This window comes from Theropithecus gelada, chromosome 17 (assembly GCF_003255815.1).
Source record: "Theropithecus gelada isolate Dixy chromosome 17, Tgel_1.0, whole genome shotgun sequence".
NCBI classification, from domain to species: Eukaryota; Metazoa; Chordata; class Mammalia; order Primates; family Cercopithecidae; genus Theropithecus; species Theropithecus gelada.
Window position 1 is genome coordinate 63,801,487 of NC_037685.1, and position 17,291 is coordinate 63,818,777.

General features: G+C 39.7%; 1 protein-coding gene across 2 annotated transcripts in view; it reads left to right on the forward strand.

The window, feature by feature from the left end:
* The window catches only part of FRY (FRY microtubule binding protein), a 274,104-nt gene extending 260,285 nt beyond the window's left edge, over window positions 1-13,819 (forward strand). For both annotated transcript variants that reach the window (XM_025364711.1, XM_025364712.1), the window contains 3 exons: window positions 6,516-6,626; window positions 11,535-11,737; window positions 12,367-13,819. In XM_025364711.1, coding sequence (XP_025220496.1) covers window positions 6,516-6,626; window positions 11,535-11,737; window positions 12,367-12,625 — 573 coding nt within the window. In that variant the 3' untranslated portion in view covers window positions 12,626-13,819. The remainder of the gene's footprint in view (window positions 1-6,515; window positions 6,627-11,534; window positions 11,738-12,366) is intronic.
* The last annotated feature ends 3,472 nt before the right edge of the window (window positions 13,820-17,291 follow it).

Genomic DNA, 17,291 nt, shown 5'->3' on the forward strand with positions numbered 1-17,291 from the left:
GCGCCACTGCACTCCAACCTGGGTAACAGAGCAAGACTCCATCTCAAAAAAAAACAAAACAAACTTTCACACATACACACACACTCAAAACAGAATTCCTGGTGTCTCTAAATAAGAAGATCTAGCAACACTGGGCCTGCCTTCCTCAGTGGCAACAAGGAGCCAGCACTAAGTATAGACCCATATGGACTCTCCACCATCCCTCCTGCCCAGTGAGTTCCTAATGCTCAAGGCAGGAGCCAGGCACCAGTCATCATGATGCTTGGCCTGTTGCTTTTCTTATAACAGAAAAATATTTCTCTGTACCTAAGTCTCCAAAATGAAGAATAAAGCTAGATAGAAAGGGCTTGAGTTTCCAAAAAGAAAACAGGAAAGAGTATTATTCTTCGCATATGCGAGAAGCAGCTCTGCATATACAAGCACCTGTCTGCTGAACTGACTTTCTGAGGGATATATTGGAGGAACATTCTCAGCGCGTGTTCAAAACAACAAAACAAACCATGTTTCTAAGAAAATTATTTCCAATATTTGGGAAGTATATTTCGGGGAAGGCTCTTTTTTAAAGACAGCCATTATTAGTCAATGATTTGGGCTTCTTGGTGATAGTAATACCAGTTCTCCTAGAATAAGGTGCAACATACACTAAATAGGACATAAATCAAGGCATGATGTGATTTGCTTGTGTCATGAGATCACTTTCATTTGCGGACACTGCTTTAGTAGTGTTTTCTCAGCCTGCACATATCAAAAGGAGAAATAAATCTCTTCATGACTTAAAATCAGCATTTCCAACTAAGGATTTTGGTTTCCATTGACCTCTCCATCTCTTGCAAAATTCATTCTGGAGTGGCCACTAGTCGATGGTTTAAGTGAACATAAATGCAGGTCAGGGAACAAAGTCTGCAGACCTCTCGGCTCTGGGTTCTGCAGGCAGTGGCTTTAGTCTCCTTATAGTTAATTAACACAGTTCATCATCCAGTTCTGCAGAGGTGGCCCAGAAAAGCTGGAGATGTTTCGACATCATGTATTGTCGATTTTAGTTAATGCATTCATAATTCAACAGGTATTTCTGAGCACTACTTGAACATTTGACTCTCTGAACTCAAGGACAATAATTCACATTTAGCCCTACTACGTTTCATCTTCTTATATTCAAATCATCATTCTGTTAGGGTCTTTTTGGACACTTATCTTCTCGGTTATGTATTTTCTATCTATGTAATCTATGAATGAGAAGCCTACAACCTCTGTTCTTATACAAATGAAACAAGTTAAGTGTTGAACAAGACAAGACTTTTCTCCAGTTATCATCTGTTAAACATCATCCTTCAGATATAGTCAGTCTTTCCTCTATAAGCCATATTCTTTCTCATATTGGCTAAAGAAATGTCTGCTGAAGACAGCTTACAGATTTCTTGAAAAAAGTAAATACCTCAGGATGTGTAATCTGTATCATAGCTGTATTTATCTTCCAAAGCTTTGAGGGATATTTATGACCAAGGTCCAAAAAACTACTTAACAAAGTTAATGCAGTAGCCATCAATGTGCCAGGCCCAAGCATTATTAGCAACAAGTGAGTACATACTATTCCCACCTTTTAGGGGATTTCATCATTAGGCTAGGTTATTTAAATTCTCATTAATTTAAACGCAGGACTTTCAGGGATTAAATGAGATGAAAATAATAGCTATTCTAGTACACTGTGGTTCATCTTCTAGCATATCAAAAATGTCTTAGATTTTTACTGACTGGTTATGTCATAAGCATAGAATCCAGCTGAGAACAGAAGACAGAACCCAGATACGGCTATGCTACCGTCGATCAGCAGGAGTTCAATTATTCTGGGCTTTTAAAAGCTCTGCATTCCTCAATTGTTTATGATAAATTCTAAATATCTTGGCTCTATGATCTTTTTTTTCCTCGTTTTGAGAAAACATACCTCTAAATCCAATTTTATAAATCAAGCCATACCAGGAGAGCAGGAAGGGGCCTTGAAGAAAATCCTTGTGACTAAATAAAGCAAGGACATTCCCACAACGTGTTCAAAAGAACCTCAAGTCACCAAAACACAGATAAGTTTATAAAGACTTCTCAAGGGATTATTTTTAGAATGTGGATACATTAGCACGGAATGGTGGGACAAGGGGAATGTTAATACTTTCCATAAAATGGCCCCCCAGAAAGGCTTTTTTCACTATCTTTTTGGAACTCTAAATGCGAACTAGGTCCCATCCTGTGGCCTACAGAAAGATTCTGAGATAATAAATATCAAGGAAGCCTGAACTAGCCTACCTAAAAAGGAATGCTTAGGAAGAATCCTGAGGACTGGCATTCATCACAGTTGGCCATCTCCCAAGAAAAACACTATTTTGTGCCCTGAGAGCTGAGTGGGAGGAATTCATTGACAATGAAATTCCTCAGCACCAAGCTGAAGTCGAAAGTTTCCTCTGCCTTTATTGAACAGAAAAGATTTTACTTGAACTGATTTGATGACCTCTTTGGGTTATAACCTTGTTTTGGAAAGCAATAAAAAGCCGTTTTCTTCACACAAGGCCTTGTAATTTACTCAGCACTTGCTTCATTTCACACTTCTGAAAGGTAAATCCCGTGGTAGCAAATGTTTACTTCCTAAACTGCATACTAAACATTTCAGTCATATTTGATGTTGTCCAAAAAGTCTTTGCACTGGAAATTCTGCGTCTATATAGACAAGACTCTTCCTGTGTGACGACCTTATATGACATTGTATTTCAGAACAGAAAGTTTGATTTTAGAAACTTCTAGATGTAAAGTTTTCTTGAGAATAGTAAATACCTGAAGCTGTGTAGTCTCCACATCAGAGGCTTACAGGTGTTTGTCTTCCAAACTTTGAAAGAAATTTATGGCCAGGGTCCAAAACACTACTTAGTAAACATAATATGCATCAGTGTGCCAGCCCCACATGACAAGCAAGTGATAAGTAAGGGAAGAACAGACCCTTGGAGGATAGAGTAGGGTTTGTTGGTGGCAGTCCTTTAATTACATTTGTAGATACTAATAAATAATAAGTTGATAGTTTCATTTGTTCTTATTTACTGTACCTTATTTTCAAGTATAATACATTAAAACGATGATAACCCAGAGACTTTTTGAAAGAGCTTTAAAATAAGGGGGTTTTATTGGATTAGAAACTCTTAGGTCCTTAAATATTTTGAAAATTCAGAACCAGATATGTTGATGCATAATTAGGAATGGTCATTAATTTAAAAAAAATACATTCTGTCAAGTTTTACTTATCTCTTTCCACATACCCAAACTTTCCATGAACCAATTCTATGATATAGTGACATCAAAAAATGGTAGTTGCTGGCCGGGCGCAGTGGGTCACGCCTGTAATCCCAGCACTTTGGGAGGCCGAGGCAGGCGGATTACAAAGTCAGGAGATCAAGACTATACTGGCTAACAAGGTGAAACCCCATCTCTACTCAAAATGCAAAAAAATTAGCTGGGCGTGGTGGCGGGCAGCTGTAGTCCCAGCTACATTGGGAGGCTGAGGCAAGAGAATGGTGTGAATCCAGGAGGTGAAGCTTGCAGTGAGCCAAGATTGTGCCACTGTACTCCAGCCTGGGGCAACAGAACAAGACTCCATCTCAAAAAAAAAAAAAAAAATTGTAGCTGGTGTTGAACATGGCCCAGTTACAATTTTACATTATTTTACACTAACTATTAGTTGTAGATTACTTATAGAAATTGTCTATTGAGTCCAGGCATGGTGGCTCACACTTGTAATCCCAGAACTTTGGGAGGCCAAGGCGGGCAGATCCCTGGGTCAGGAGTTCGAGACCAGCCTGACCAACATGGTGAAACCCCATCTCTACTAAAAAAAAAAAAAAAAATCAAAAATTAGCCGGGTGTGGTGGCATGCACCTGTAATCCCAGCTACTCAGAAGGCTGAGGCAGGAGAATCGCTTGAACCCGGGAGCAGAGGTTGCAGTGAGCCAAGATCGTGCCACTGCACTCCAGCCTGGGCGACAGAGTGAGACTCTATCTCAAAAAAAAAAGAAAAAAGAAATTGTCTATGGGAGAAAAAATTGTTATAAAAAGTAAAATGCAAGAAAATTACCTGTCATATTTCACACTTGTTTGAGGGTATACAATGTTTAGTCCTTTGAAATTAAAAATTATAGTAGTCCTATAAAATATTCTCAATGTGCAAGGCAATCCAACTAAAGAAAATACCATGTAGATTGTTCACTATATTCAATGTTAATTGGAAGGTCATAGTTTAATAGATATGAAACTGAACATAATAAAGACTCTGCCTTAATACAAAGCAATAGTCTCATTTGTTTGGGGCTATAATTCTTCAAATAACTAAGCTGGCTTCCTCTCAGTTTTACTGTGTTCACATATTATGCACACTTATACACTAAAATCTTCAAGCAATACAAGTTTTGATTTTTGGTCTCTAAAACTGACTGACAAAATCTAAACTGATTAATCAGAGAACCTAAAAAACATTATGTTTTTCCAGTGATATGTTTCCCATTAGAGCTTGTTTTTAACTGGAACGCTATGCATGTTGAATGGGTACAACATTTGCAAGATTTATCAAGTTTGGGTGAGCAATGCTAATACTGCTGACGGTTCTGCTCTTGGAAAAGGGCCGTGCTTTCTGTTGCATGCAGACACTGACCCTGTACTTTCTTTCCTTTCCTTTGTTTCCTGTGCCATGCTTGCTGTGTAGCAAATGGAATCTCTTGCAGTAAGTTAACTTTCTTTCATACTCTTTGTCCATTTAGGCATGGACCCATAACAACCCTTATTTTTACCGTTACTGTTATATCTCTTAGCATGTTTTCCCTTTCTCATTTTAATTTATTTTATTTGGTAGATTAAGACATGGCAGTTTATTAGTAGCATTCTGGGCTGCTTTTGCCCCAAAGTAGAAACCTATATTGCTATGAATTCTCATACTGTCAGTGGAATATTTTGTATAATAACTACCATGATTTGGCACAGGAAAGTCGGACTTTTCATAGCTAGGTTTCACCCTAAATTGTGAAGGTAATATTGTTTTTAAACAATATTTTTTTATTTATTTGCAAGTCTCTGGCAGTTATCTTTTATACCAGATTTTTAAAGTTTCCCCTAAAGAGAAGTTTAAAGACCACAAAATACAATATTTTACTAAAACAACCAAATATCCAGTTTGAGTTAATTAGTCAGTGTAGCTGCTTCTTTAATCTTAGGCTGGTTACCGGTATTAAGAGATCAAATAATCTAGGCAGAATTGGCTCTCCCCTAAAAAGCAGGGAAGGGCTAGACAGAGAAAGGAAACCATTCAGCATAGTCTTAGCATGAATTTTAGTAACTTTTAAGATTTAGGATCAAAAGTCTGTTAATAATATCAATAGAACATTCTTCCTAAAACCTAAATTCTTGTGATTTCTCTCCTTAAACTGATTGGGGGAATCAGTTTTAAGTCACCTTAGAAGCTCTCAATTCTGAGCTGCCTTCTTTGTAGTCCTTGGTAAAAGAAAGGCCCTATTTATCCTACCCCATTTGAAAACTGAACAGTGAAGCATTTAGTTTAAACCACATATTTAACTCACTTTGACTGGTGACTGCTGGCCATGAAATTCTGTTGAGCGAAGGCTGTTCCTTTCCTTTCACAGAATCCCATCCACTCACTACCTGGGAGCAAACTCATTCTTGGAATAAAATAGGCAAAGTGTAGAGGGTAGAGCTCCAAGTTTAGTCGATCACTGGCATTGGAATTATTATTTTTCCCTCATAGTATACATAAGCTGTGTAAAGACCACACTATAGGGTACAGAGGCACAAATGCATCCCTGAAACATTTTAAATTCCAGAGGTATCTATGTGGCTCAAGGGCCATTGTGTATGATTACTTTTTGATGTCCTTTCCACAGAAATTTTCAAATGTGTTCGTAATTTCTTTTTTTAAAGCATTTTTTGGTCCCTTTTTATCTCTCTTTAATTCAACAAGTACTTACTGAGCACAGAGTAGACGTATCATCAGTAAGCCTGATACAGGACTCTGGAGGACCACGTGATTGTTACGTTTACAGGGGCCCAGGCGTCTACTGAATTTATAAGTTTAACACCTAAAACTGCTTAATGTTTTGCCTTTCAAATATACTTTTAATAAGAGGAAATTTTTCTGTTTAAAAATAATTTATAGCTTATAAAAATGAAGACAACCACTCAGCTATAATTGGTAGGTATTTAATTGGCAAATATAATGGAAATTTGGCTGTCTACTCAGTCCCTTTATAGGTGCTACTCTCTAATTAGTCATCCATTACACAGACTATAATCGAAATTATACCGTGGATTTCTCACTGATATTTAATGACTGTATTTTGTTTTTCTGTTTTATTTGGAATAACAGCTGGTTATGTTTTCTTAATTTAAAAAAAAAAAAAGTTTGTCTCCATTGAGATTTCACTAGTTATATGGGAATGATCCTTAATAATAACTATTTCTTCCCGTGCAATTTCTCTCTATAGCAATTGGAACTGTGTCAGAGATTGTATAAGCTACACTTCCAGCTGCTATTGCTTTTTCAGTCCTACTGTAAGCTCATCGGCCAGGTGCACGAAGTTAGCTCCATGCCAGAGGTGAGTCTACGTGCTTTCCAACCCCACGTCCCACCACGAAAATCATTTCTTTTGTTCTTCCCCACTCCACCCCATTTATAACTGCCCAAGTGATTTTATTCCCGCATCGTTATTTTGCTCAAGCACAAGTCTGAAATAAACATGTCCTGTATGTATTTCTATTCTCATTTTTAAAAGCAAAGTCAGAAATAGGTATGGAAAGTGAAGTGCCTTAAAATTTAAGAACGCGTGTAGGAGAGAACCTTCCTGTGGGTTATGCTCTAGGTGCCTTGCTCGCATCTCCCTGATCCTGGCCCTGGGGCTGGGCATCCTTATTTGAAAAGTTTCCATGGGTGTGGGTTTTCTTCTTTACATTAGTTTTTCATATTTGCCCTTACCTTGAGGTAAGAAGGAAATGTCTGTATGATGTGTTTGGTTCTCTTCAGTTTCCCTGCCCTACTTAGCACCAGGATGTTTTAATATTTTAAAATATTTAAAATGAAATAATTTTTACTGCTGAGTGAGCCAAAATTTTTCTACAAATGAAGAAATACTACTGCAATGTAGTCAGTGGAATAATGGTTGTGTGTACTGGATACTATAGAAGCACAGAGGACTAACACCTCATTTGCCTAGAGGTAAGAAAGGTTGAAACTGAAGAGCTTGCTGGAGGAAACCACACCTGAGTGGACTCTCAGAGGGTGAGTTGGAGTGAGGGAGGAGCATTCCAGTAAGAACAAACGGCATGGCCATAAGCCCAATGGGAAGAAAGAGAAAGGAACTACAAGCTACTTAGTATTGCTACAATAGAAGGTGCACCAAAAAGGAGCTATGAGATAAGGCAGAAGAGAGAGGGGTAAAGGCGAGATCATAAGACATGCTGCGCCTAGGAGTATTTCAGGTAGGTCTCTGTGGCAGCTATGTGGAGGGTGGATCTGATGACAGCTAGACCAGAGAGATGGAGACCAGTGATGAGGCTGCTGAAATAGTTCAAACAGAAGGAGAGAGTTTGAACTGGAACAGAAGTCCTAGGTATGGAGAGGAGGAAGGAAATGTGAGAGACAGGACAAAAGATCAATGAAACTGATGGGGGAATGAAGGAGAAAGAAGAGTTGAGGAGAGGATGACACTCAGGTTCCATCTTATATAAACCAGGTGAGCAGTGGCACCAAAGCTGAGACAGGGATATAGAAAGAAGGACTGAGGCAGTGCTGTGTCCAGACAGTCAAGCCTTCTCCCGGCTAGTCAGTTGCTGCATACTGGACAAGACCTGGCTTAAACGGTGACTGACATCTTGCAGGTGGTTAGATGTGAGGTCAGGGGAGAGATCTGGACAAAAGGCACAGATGTGATTGTGAACAAGCAGAAGTCAATTAAACCATGCCAATGACAGCAGAGAAGTGAGGATGAAGCCTGGAAAACCTCACCATCTAAGAGCAGAGGAGGAAGAGCCGCAAGAGACAAACTACAACCATTTTACCATTTTTTTATTACTCAGTTTGAAAAAAGGAAAAAACTATACAACTTTCAAATGCTTATTTCAAGAGAGTAGGCCTTCATAACCGGTTTTCCTCTCTTCAGTTACAAGTTGTCAGATAATGGGAATCAACTCTTCTTTTTTATTTGCCACATGGTCAAGATATACTTTTTTGGTTTTTTTTGAGACCAAGCTTCGCTTTTGTTGCCCAGGCTGGAGTGCCATGGCACAATCTTAGCTTACCACAACCTCCTCCTCCCACGTTCAAGCTATTCTCCTGCCTCAGTCTCCCGAGTAGCTGAGATTACAGGCATGTACCACCACACCTGGCTAATTTTGTATTTTTAGTAGAGATGGGGTTTCACCATGTTGGTCAGGCTGGTCTTGAACTCCTGAGCTCAGGTGATCCACCTGCCTTGGCCCCCGCGAAGTGAGCTGTGAGCCACCACGCCCGGCCAGGATTCACCATTCTTGATGCCATTAAGAACATTCGTGATTCATGAAAGGAAGTCAAAATATCAACATTAATAGGAGTTTGGAAGAAGGTGATTCCAATGGACGACTTTGAGAGGCTCAAGACTTCTGTAGGGGAAGTAACTGCAGATGTGGTAAAAATAGCAAAAGAACTAGAATTAGAAGTAGAACCTGAAGATGTGACTGAATTGCTGTAGTCTTATGATAAAACCTGAATGGATGAGGAGTTGCTTCTTATGAATGAACAAGTACAGTTGTTTTTGTTGTTTGTTTTTGAGATGGAGTCTCACTCTGTCGCCCAGGCTGGAGTGCAATGGCATGATCTCGGCTCGCTGCAACCTCCACCTCCTACGTTCAAGCGATTCTCCTGGCTCAGCCTCCCGAATAGCTGGGATTACATGCCTGCGCCACCACGCCTGGCTAATTTTTGTATTTTTAGTGGAGACGGGGTTTCACCATGTTAGTCAGGCTAGTCTCAAACTCCTGACCTCAAGTGATCCACCCCCGTTGGCCTCCCAAAGTGCTGGGATTACAGGCATGAACCACCACACCCGGCCCAAACAAAGTTTCTTTAGGTGAAATTTACTCCTGGTGAAGATGCTGAGAACATTGTCAAAATGACAATAAAAGATTTACAATATTACACAAACTTAGTTTATAGAGCAGTGGCAGAGTTTAAGGTGATTGACTGTAGTTTTGAAAGAAGTTCCAAGGTGTATAAAATGCTGTCACATGCTACAGAGAAATATTTCATGAGAGGAAGAGTCAATCAATAAAGCAAATTTTGGCCGGGTGTGGTGGCTCACGCCTGTAATCCCAGCACTTTGGGAGGCCAAGGCGGGCAGATCACGAGGTCAGGAGATCGAGACCATCTTGGCCAACATAGTGAAACCCTGCCTCTACTAAAATACAAAAAATTAGCCGGGCATGGTGGCCCATGCCTGTAATCCCAGTTACTTGAGAGGCTGGGGTAAGGGAATCACCTGAACCTGGGAGGCGGAGGTTGCAGTGAGCTGAGATCGCGTCACTGCACTCCAGCCTGCTGACAGAGCAAGACTCCGTCTCAATAAATAAATAAATAAATAAATAAATAAATAAATAAAGCAAACTTCTTTATTGTCTTATTTTAAGAAATTGCCCCAATCACCCCAACCTTCAGCCACCACCACCCTGATCAATCAGCAGCCATTAACATTAAGGCAAGATCCTCTACCAGCAAAAACATAATTACTCACTGAAGGCACAGAGGATTGTTAGCCTTTTTTAGCACTAAAGTGTTTTTTAATTAAGGTATGTACATTTTTAGACTTAGTGTACTTAGACTACAATATTGTGTAAACATAATTTTTATAGGCATGGAGAAATCAAACAATTGACATGACTCACTTTATTGCAGATGTCTGGAACTGAATATTTCCAAGGTATACCCGGTGTGTGTATTTATATGGGTATATGCACACACAGTGTTTAAATACTATATAAGTTTTAAATACTGTATATGTACACACACAATGTTTAAAACCTATCTAAGTTTAAAAGAAGAAGAAATGTGCTTTCAAATTTAAAACTACATACAAAATTAAGATATTCTAATATCTTGTTTTAAAATATTATTTCAGTAAATTTTAAACCTTTTTTTTTTTTTTTTTTTTTTGAGACGGAGTCTCGCTCTGTCGCCCAGGCTGGAGTGCAGTGGCCGGATCTCAGCTCACTGCAAGCTCCGCCTCCCGGGTTCACGCCATTCTCCGGCCTCAGCCTCCCGAGTAGCTGGGACTACAGGTGCCCGCCACCTCACCCAGCTATTTTTTGTATTTCTTAGTAGAGACGGGGTTTCACCGTGTTAGCCAGGATGGTCTCGATCTCCTGACCTCGTGATCCGCCCATCTCGGCCTCCCAAAGTGCTGGGATTACAGGCTTGAGCCACCGCGCCCGGCCAATTTTAAACCTACTTCTATAGTAGGTAGTTGTATTTAACAGGCATGTGTGCGAAGAAAAACTAATCCTTCAAAGCTTCAGTTTTTTATAGTTTGTACCATGAGTGAGTTGGGAATGAAAAGGAAAAGCAAAGATGTTGAATAAATAACTTTCCAAAGTAAACAGGCATCATCAACTTGCATTACAAAGAGAAAAAAAACCTTTAATTTTATGCCAATTTTTTAATGTTCTTGAGATCAAATTGCAAAACTACCATCTTCCGTAGTATATTTTGAGACACTTAGAAGTAACACAGGTTTTCTTATGCTTTACTTTTTATGCTTTACTCTGGATCCTTTGGTTCCAATACCTTCGAGGGAAAATATCTTTTACTGCTGTAGCATTAATGCAAACATTAGTTTAAGATTATTCCTCCTCCTCAAAATTGTGTCTTCAGCACTTTCCCATGGCATGGAACCAAGAGTGAGAAAAACTTATTATTAGGACAGAGTCCTTGGTCACGATTACGTTTATTGAGCACTTAGGTGCTGGACTGTACAAAGCATTTTGTATACATTATTTCCACTTAATCTTTAAAATAAACCTTTGGGATGGCTATTATCTTCAGTCTCACAGATGAGAAAACTGAGGCACATAAAAGTCAATTAAGTTGTCCATGTTCCTACAGTACACTGCAGAGCTGGCATTTGAACCCAGATCTTACTCACTCTTGAGCCTGATCTCTTGTATTCTTTCCTTCTGTATGTATTCCCTATTTAAGTAGAACTTAAGTAGAAACCATTTTAAATGAAGTCTTAATCTTTTCTATAAGGAGAGCATCTCAGCGGTTGACACGTATCCAATGCATCCAACTCCACAATCCCCTACACATACAGTGGAGTACAATGTCATCTATCCTATTTGAATTTACCAAGGTATTAAGCTTATGCTTAACCACACCCATAAAATCCTTTTTTTCTTTTTTTTTTTTCTTTTGGGATATAAAATTCCCCCAGCACCTAAATATAGTTTAAAAAACCTTTTTTTTTTTTTTTTTGAAACAGCTGCTGAATATGTCCAGGGAACTGAGTGACCTAAAGAAACACCTGAAGGAAGCCAGTGCAGTCATTGCAGCTGACCCTCTCTATTCAGAGGGTGCGTGGTCTGAGCCGACCTTCACGTCCACTGAAGCAGCCATCCAGTCCATGCTGGAGTGCCTGAAGAACAACGAACTCGGCAAAGCTTTGCGGCAGATCAGGGAGTGCAGGTGACTCTGCTATTTCTTGTAGAGGTGGTTGCAGGAAATGCGCACCTGGTTGTTACTCTGTCATGGTTGGATCTAGCCCACTACGGACAGCTAGATATTTTACAGGTCTCTTCTCAGATCTTTACCAATGCCAAACCGGAAACGCTCAGCTTTCAGAACACTACATGTTGAAAGTGTGGGTGTTGGTTCTGGCCATTTGTCATCCCTAAAATGACAACATGCTGAAGCACTTCAAAATATACCTTCGTATAATTTTTAACTAACATTTGAATATATCCTTTTTGGTTTTGCCCCTACATCCTGATATTGTATTCACATTCATTGAAACTGGAAGGCTATAGCAAATAAGGTAAATGTTTTAGGAGTATTAGATTTCATTCTGATATTTTTATACTTTTGATATTTTATCAAAATATTCAGTAATCTAAAATTGATTATGGTGATGTTTGCACAACTCTGAGTATACTAAAACCCACTGAATTGTGTACCTTAGATGAGTGAATTACCTAATAGGAGAATTCCATCTCATTGAAGCCTTTTCAAAAAGTAATATTCTTATATTAATGAAGACTCATAAGCTCCCAACTTTTTATAGTGCCTCTAATCTGTGCTATTATTTTTGACTGCAGAAGTCTGTGGCCCAATGACATCTTTGGAAGCAGTTCTGATGATGAGGTCCAGACACTACTGAATATTTATTTCCGTCACCAAACTCTGGGACAGACGGGTACTTATGCCCTGGTGGGGTCTAACCAGAGCCTGACCGAGATCTGCACCAAGCTGATGGAGCTGAACATGGAGATCCGGGACATGATCCGCAGGGCCCAGAGTTACCGAGTCCTCACTACTTTTCTTCCAGACTCCAGTGTTTCTGGCACTAGTCTCTGACAGGAGCCTCCTGTCCCCGCTGGGTTCCAAACTGGCAGTGCTGCCATGCTGGGGCGACGTCATTCGGTGTCTTCTCGGCCTTCAAAAGGCTTGGACAGACTGTTCTCCCTCTTGTTACCTGTAGGGCTTTTTCTAAAGAGGATGACAGAACTTCCAATGTGTAGCAATACTATAAGAACCAAGGTAGCTTAGAACGTCCTGGACAGACTCCACCCGTCACGCTGTGTGGCACAAATGTGTTACGTTTGACCGAGCATATGCAACTCACTACTGAAGAGGTGACTTCCGTTGCATACCAAAGCCGACTACACTGAACAGTACCTTCCTTTCTAGAAACGATTTTAGATTGGCAAAAGTGCAATGTTTTCTTCACTCAAAAAATTTTATATTCTCAAACATGTACATTCTTTCCCTTTCTTGTTCCGTTTTCTTTTCTTTTTTCTTTTTCCTTTCTTTGGTGGGCTGAGAAAGGGGCAGGCAACATGAAGCTGGCCACTGAAAACTGTAAGACGGTCAAACGCTGACAGCCTGTGTATGTGAAAAGGGAATTGTAAACGGACTGCAATGTAATGTACACTGTAATTTGAATACAATTACTGTATCTAAAAGGAGCTGCTATGAACTACCTTTCTTATGTTGTTAGGCTACTGTTTCTGAAAGCCCTGGATCTCTTTGCACCAAAAATGGTCCAGATAGACTCTTTTTAAGGATCTTGGCTGCTTTTTACTAGAAGGTTGCTTTTATGAGCATATTTATACTGCTGAAGGATGAGTGTTACTTTTAATTAACTTTGCCATTTTGTAGAGAAAACTATTCACAATATAAATTCCACGTCTTTTCACCTGTCAGGCATGCATATTTTAATATCTGTTTGGATAGCCAGAAGTAGAATCATAAAGGCAAAATATGAGTTGTTTGTTTCTTAAATGTCATATATTATGTGTAATATATATGTAAAGGGCCATTCTTAAGTTCTCTCCTTAAACTTAATGCTGTCAAGTGTTAGATGTGTGCATGTGAACTTGTTGCACAGCAGAAACATATTCAGAGTTTATCTATGTAACTTATTCACTCTGTAAATACATTTAAAGTTTTTGTGATGTAAGCTTAATTGATATTCTGTTCAGAACTTTCTTTAGACTAAAAAAAAAAAAAGAAGAAGAAGAGCAAAATACATGTTGACCATGGACTTTATTTCTGGTTAATGAAAATGTTTGTCCTGGGCACACATGAAGTTCTGCATGTGGGTTGCCAAAGTAATAACCCCAAGGGGCACCCCTCACCTGTATGCTCTGAATGGCACCCATGGGGGTCATGCCATGCATGGCCCTGTGAAGCTGGAGGTAAGTATAATCTCTTTGGAAGTTGGCGTCAAAACTGTGAGCTTCAACCAATTCTGTGTAATCAACCAAAGAAAAATCAGAAAAAAGTGAGAGCTCTAATTCTCTATAACCTATAATTAGATTGTCATCCTTCAAATTTGGAAATTGATTCTATAGTGAGCAGGAGAAAGTAGTAGAGTTTTAATTCTGTTACCAACACCTATCCGCTACCTACCCCACTAAGAAAACAGGAACACAGGGAGAAATATGTAACAATCTCAATTTTGCTGTCTTCCTACTCATATTTCACATGGACCAACAAATATAACTTGCTTTACTAGCATATGGCTACTGAATCATTGGCAGTAATATTCTAGGAGTATCCTGCAGAAGAGAGCCTAACCTAGGATTTTTTTAATGTTACCACAGATACAACTACTAGATTTTAATAATGTTCTGGACTGCTGACAACATATTTTTCTGATGATTTATTTTTTCAACTTGCCTGAAAGATGATTTGCTATGATTTGTAGAAAACAACTGAATCACGATCTCTCTGAAAAATACCTCATAAAATAAAGGTTTCTGTGGGTAACCACAGTACACAACTTTCAGAGAGTTTTGTTGGGAGCCACAGTAGAAAGAACAGATTCATCATGAATTGAATTTTCTACCATGCCTTCTTACCCAGCAGAGAACCACTGCAATGTTTTACTCTTAAGAAAGAAAGAAAAAAAAGATTTCAACAGTTCATTGCAATCTAAGATATTAACATAGGAAGCAATGGTTTGTGTTTTTCTCAATTTTATTTTTAAAAGGAGATGTATTAATGTGAAAGATTTCTTCTACTTTTCCTCTATCTCTTCACCTTCTCTACTTTAAGTGGAGATGGGAAAAATTGTGTAGGATGCAGCCCCACTCCAGCAGAGCCCAGCAATAACTTAAGATCTACCAGTCAAATCTTGTTGGCTATTGCTCTGTGCCTGTTACTGAAGCATTAATGTTAATTGCCTTCCCCAGGGATACAAAGAAGTAGAGGTACCAAAGGAAAGGGTAGATATTTAACAGATGCCTCAGTGGTAAGAAAGATGCCTCCTTGTGTCTCACTGTTTTCTAGTACTGAAACATGATACACTTTGTATCCACCTGCAGAATAAAGCAATCTAGACAGGTGCTCTGTAACTTAGACACCACTTGATTAGAATTATAGTCTCCAAATATAGTGTTTTAGAAAAGGCACTGCACATTTTTAGAGGCACGTGAATGTCATTCCCACCTCTAACCCATCTAACATTGGTGAGATGTTAAGAAAATGTGCTGGCGTTGCTGTGAAATCAAGATGCCTGTAATTGTAGGCATCACACACATGCATGAACATCCAGAGGGAGGTCTCAAGGCTCTTCTGGTTCCAAGTCCTAACAAACAATGATCTTTTCAGTGAACTGTAGAATTCTGGAAAGAATAAGGGTGGCTCCAGGCTGCTTACATCAATAACTTACACGTGCTTCCCGATGCCTGCCTTAACAACAAGAAAATTAGTGTCCACGGGTGAGTATTAGGGTGTGTTCATTGTATCTCAATGAAACTAGTTTTTAAAGATTTCAGTACATTTGTTTTAGATCAATTAATATTTGAATACCTATCATGACCCCGGATATTTCTTTGTTCAGTAGATATTTATTGCGTACCCACTCTGGGCTAGGCACTGTTTTAGAGGATACCGCAGCTATCAAAACAGATGTGGTCCGTGTTCCCATGAGGCTCCTACATTTGAGTGGAGGAAGATGTGCTTGTCTATGTTGGGTAATGATTAGTGCCATGAAGAACAAAACAGGGATACAGTGAGTAATGCGGACGGGGCTATCTTAGCTATCACTCTAATAGGGTGATGTCTGAGGAGACATCTGAATGATGTGGGGGATACAATGGATATCCAGGGAGAAGAGCATTCCAGCAAAGGGAAAAACACACGCAGAGACCCTGAAGGAGGAGCAGGATCACTTTGTCGAAGGGACAGCAAGGAAGCCAATGACCGGGTGAAATGAGTGAAGAGGGCATTCAGAGAGGACAGCCAAAAGCTCTGTGGGCCACAGCAGGACTTTGTCCCTTGCTGAGCAAGATGGGAAGCCAGTGAATGTTTGCGGGCAGGGTAGTGACATGCTGTGACTTATGTTGAAAAGGATTACTCCATTTGGGATGATGAAGAAAAGCTCTATAGCAAAAGTTCTGTTGTGGTGGTTATACAGCATTGTGTGTACTTAATGCCAATGAATTGTGTACTTTAAAATGGCAAATTTTTTGTTATATATGTTTTGCCACGATAAAAATAATTTTTTTAAAGGATCACGGTGGCTGCTATGTGCAGAATAGACTGCAGACAGGCAGAGGTAGAAGCAGGAAGACTAGAGAGACGGCTGTGGCAATAGTGTAGTCACCAGGCGATGCTGGCTTGGGCTAGTGTACTAGCAACGGAAGTGATTAGTTGTGGGCATGTTTTGGAAATAGTTCAGAGCTAAAGCTGACAGGGCTTACCAATGACACATGGAATGGGAGAGAGTTTGGCCCAAACCACTGGAGGAATGGAGTTGCCACTAACTGAGATGAGGGAATGCATGTTTGGGAGGTAGAAATCAAGATTATTCTTCAGACATGTTAACTTTGAGATGTCTGATATCCAAGACAAGATGGTGAGTAAACAGGTGGATATGTGAGTCTGTTGTTGAGGAGCAAAGTCTGGGCTAAAGACATACATATGGCCGGGACTGGGATTGCTCATAAAAATTAGAGTGCAGGTAATGGGCTCAAAATCTCAGATGCACATTAAAGCACATTAAATCATGTCGAGGACTTAAAACCCCAACACCCAGACCTCCTCTTAATTGATTTAATTGGTCTGAAGCTGTGCTCAAACTCCAGCGCTGTTTAAGATTCCCCAGATGATTCTAATCCACTGCCAAGATTGCAACATTGCTTTCTCCATCTCAGACCTAAGAATCACTCCAGGGTATTTGTCAAAAATGCAGAATCCCTCAGGTTGACCCCTCTAGAGACCAATTTGGTAAATCCAGCGCAGGATCCCTCAAATCAGCATTGCAACAGCCACACTCCACTCTGAAAGACACTGAACTGGGAAACACTTCCTACATAGCAAAGTGCTCTTTCTTCTAAAGCATACCCCCAATTGATTTTCCACGTAGGCTGCTGGTGTAGTGATTCTACCCGAATCTGCCATCGATCTTTTTGTAACTTTGTTTCCTACTCGAGGTCACAGTGAGTGAGTGGCTAGAATTTACTGCATCCACTTACAGATCAGTTTCCTGGCAGATGCCTGCTTGTCTGTCACC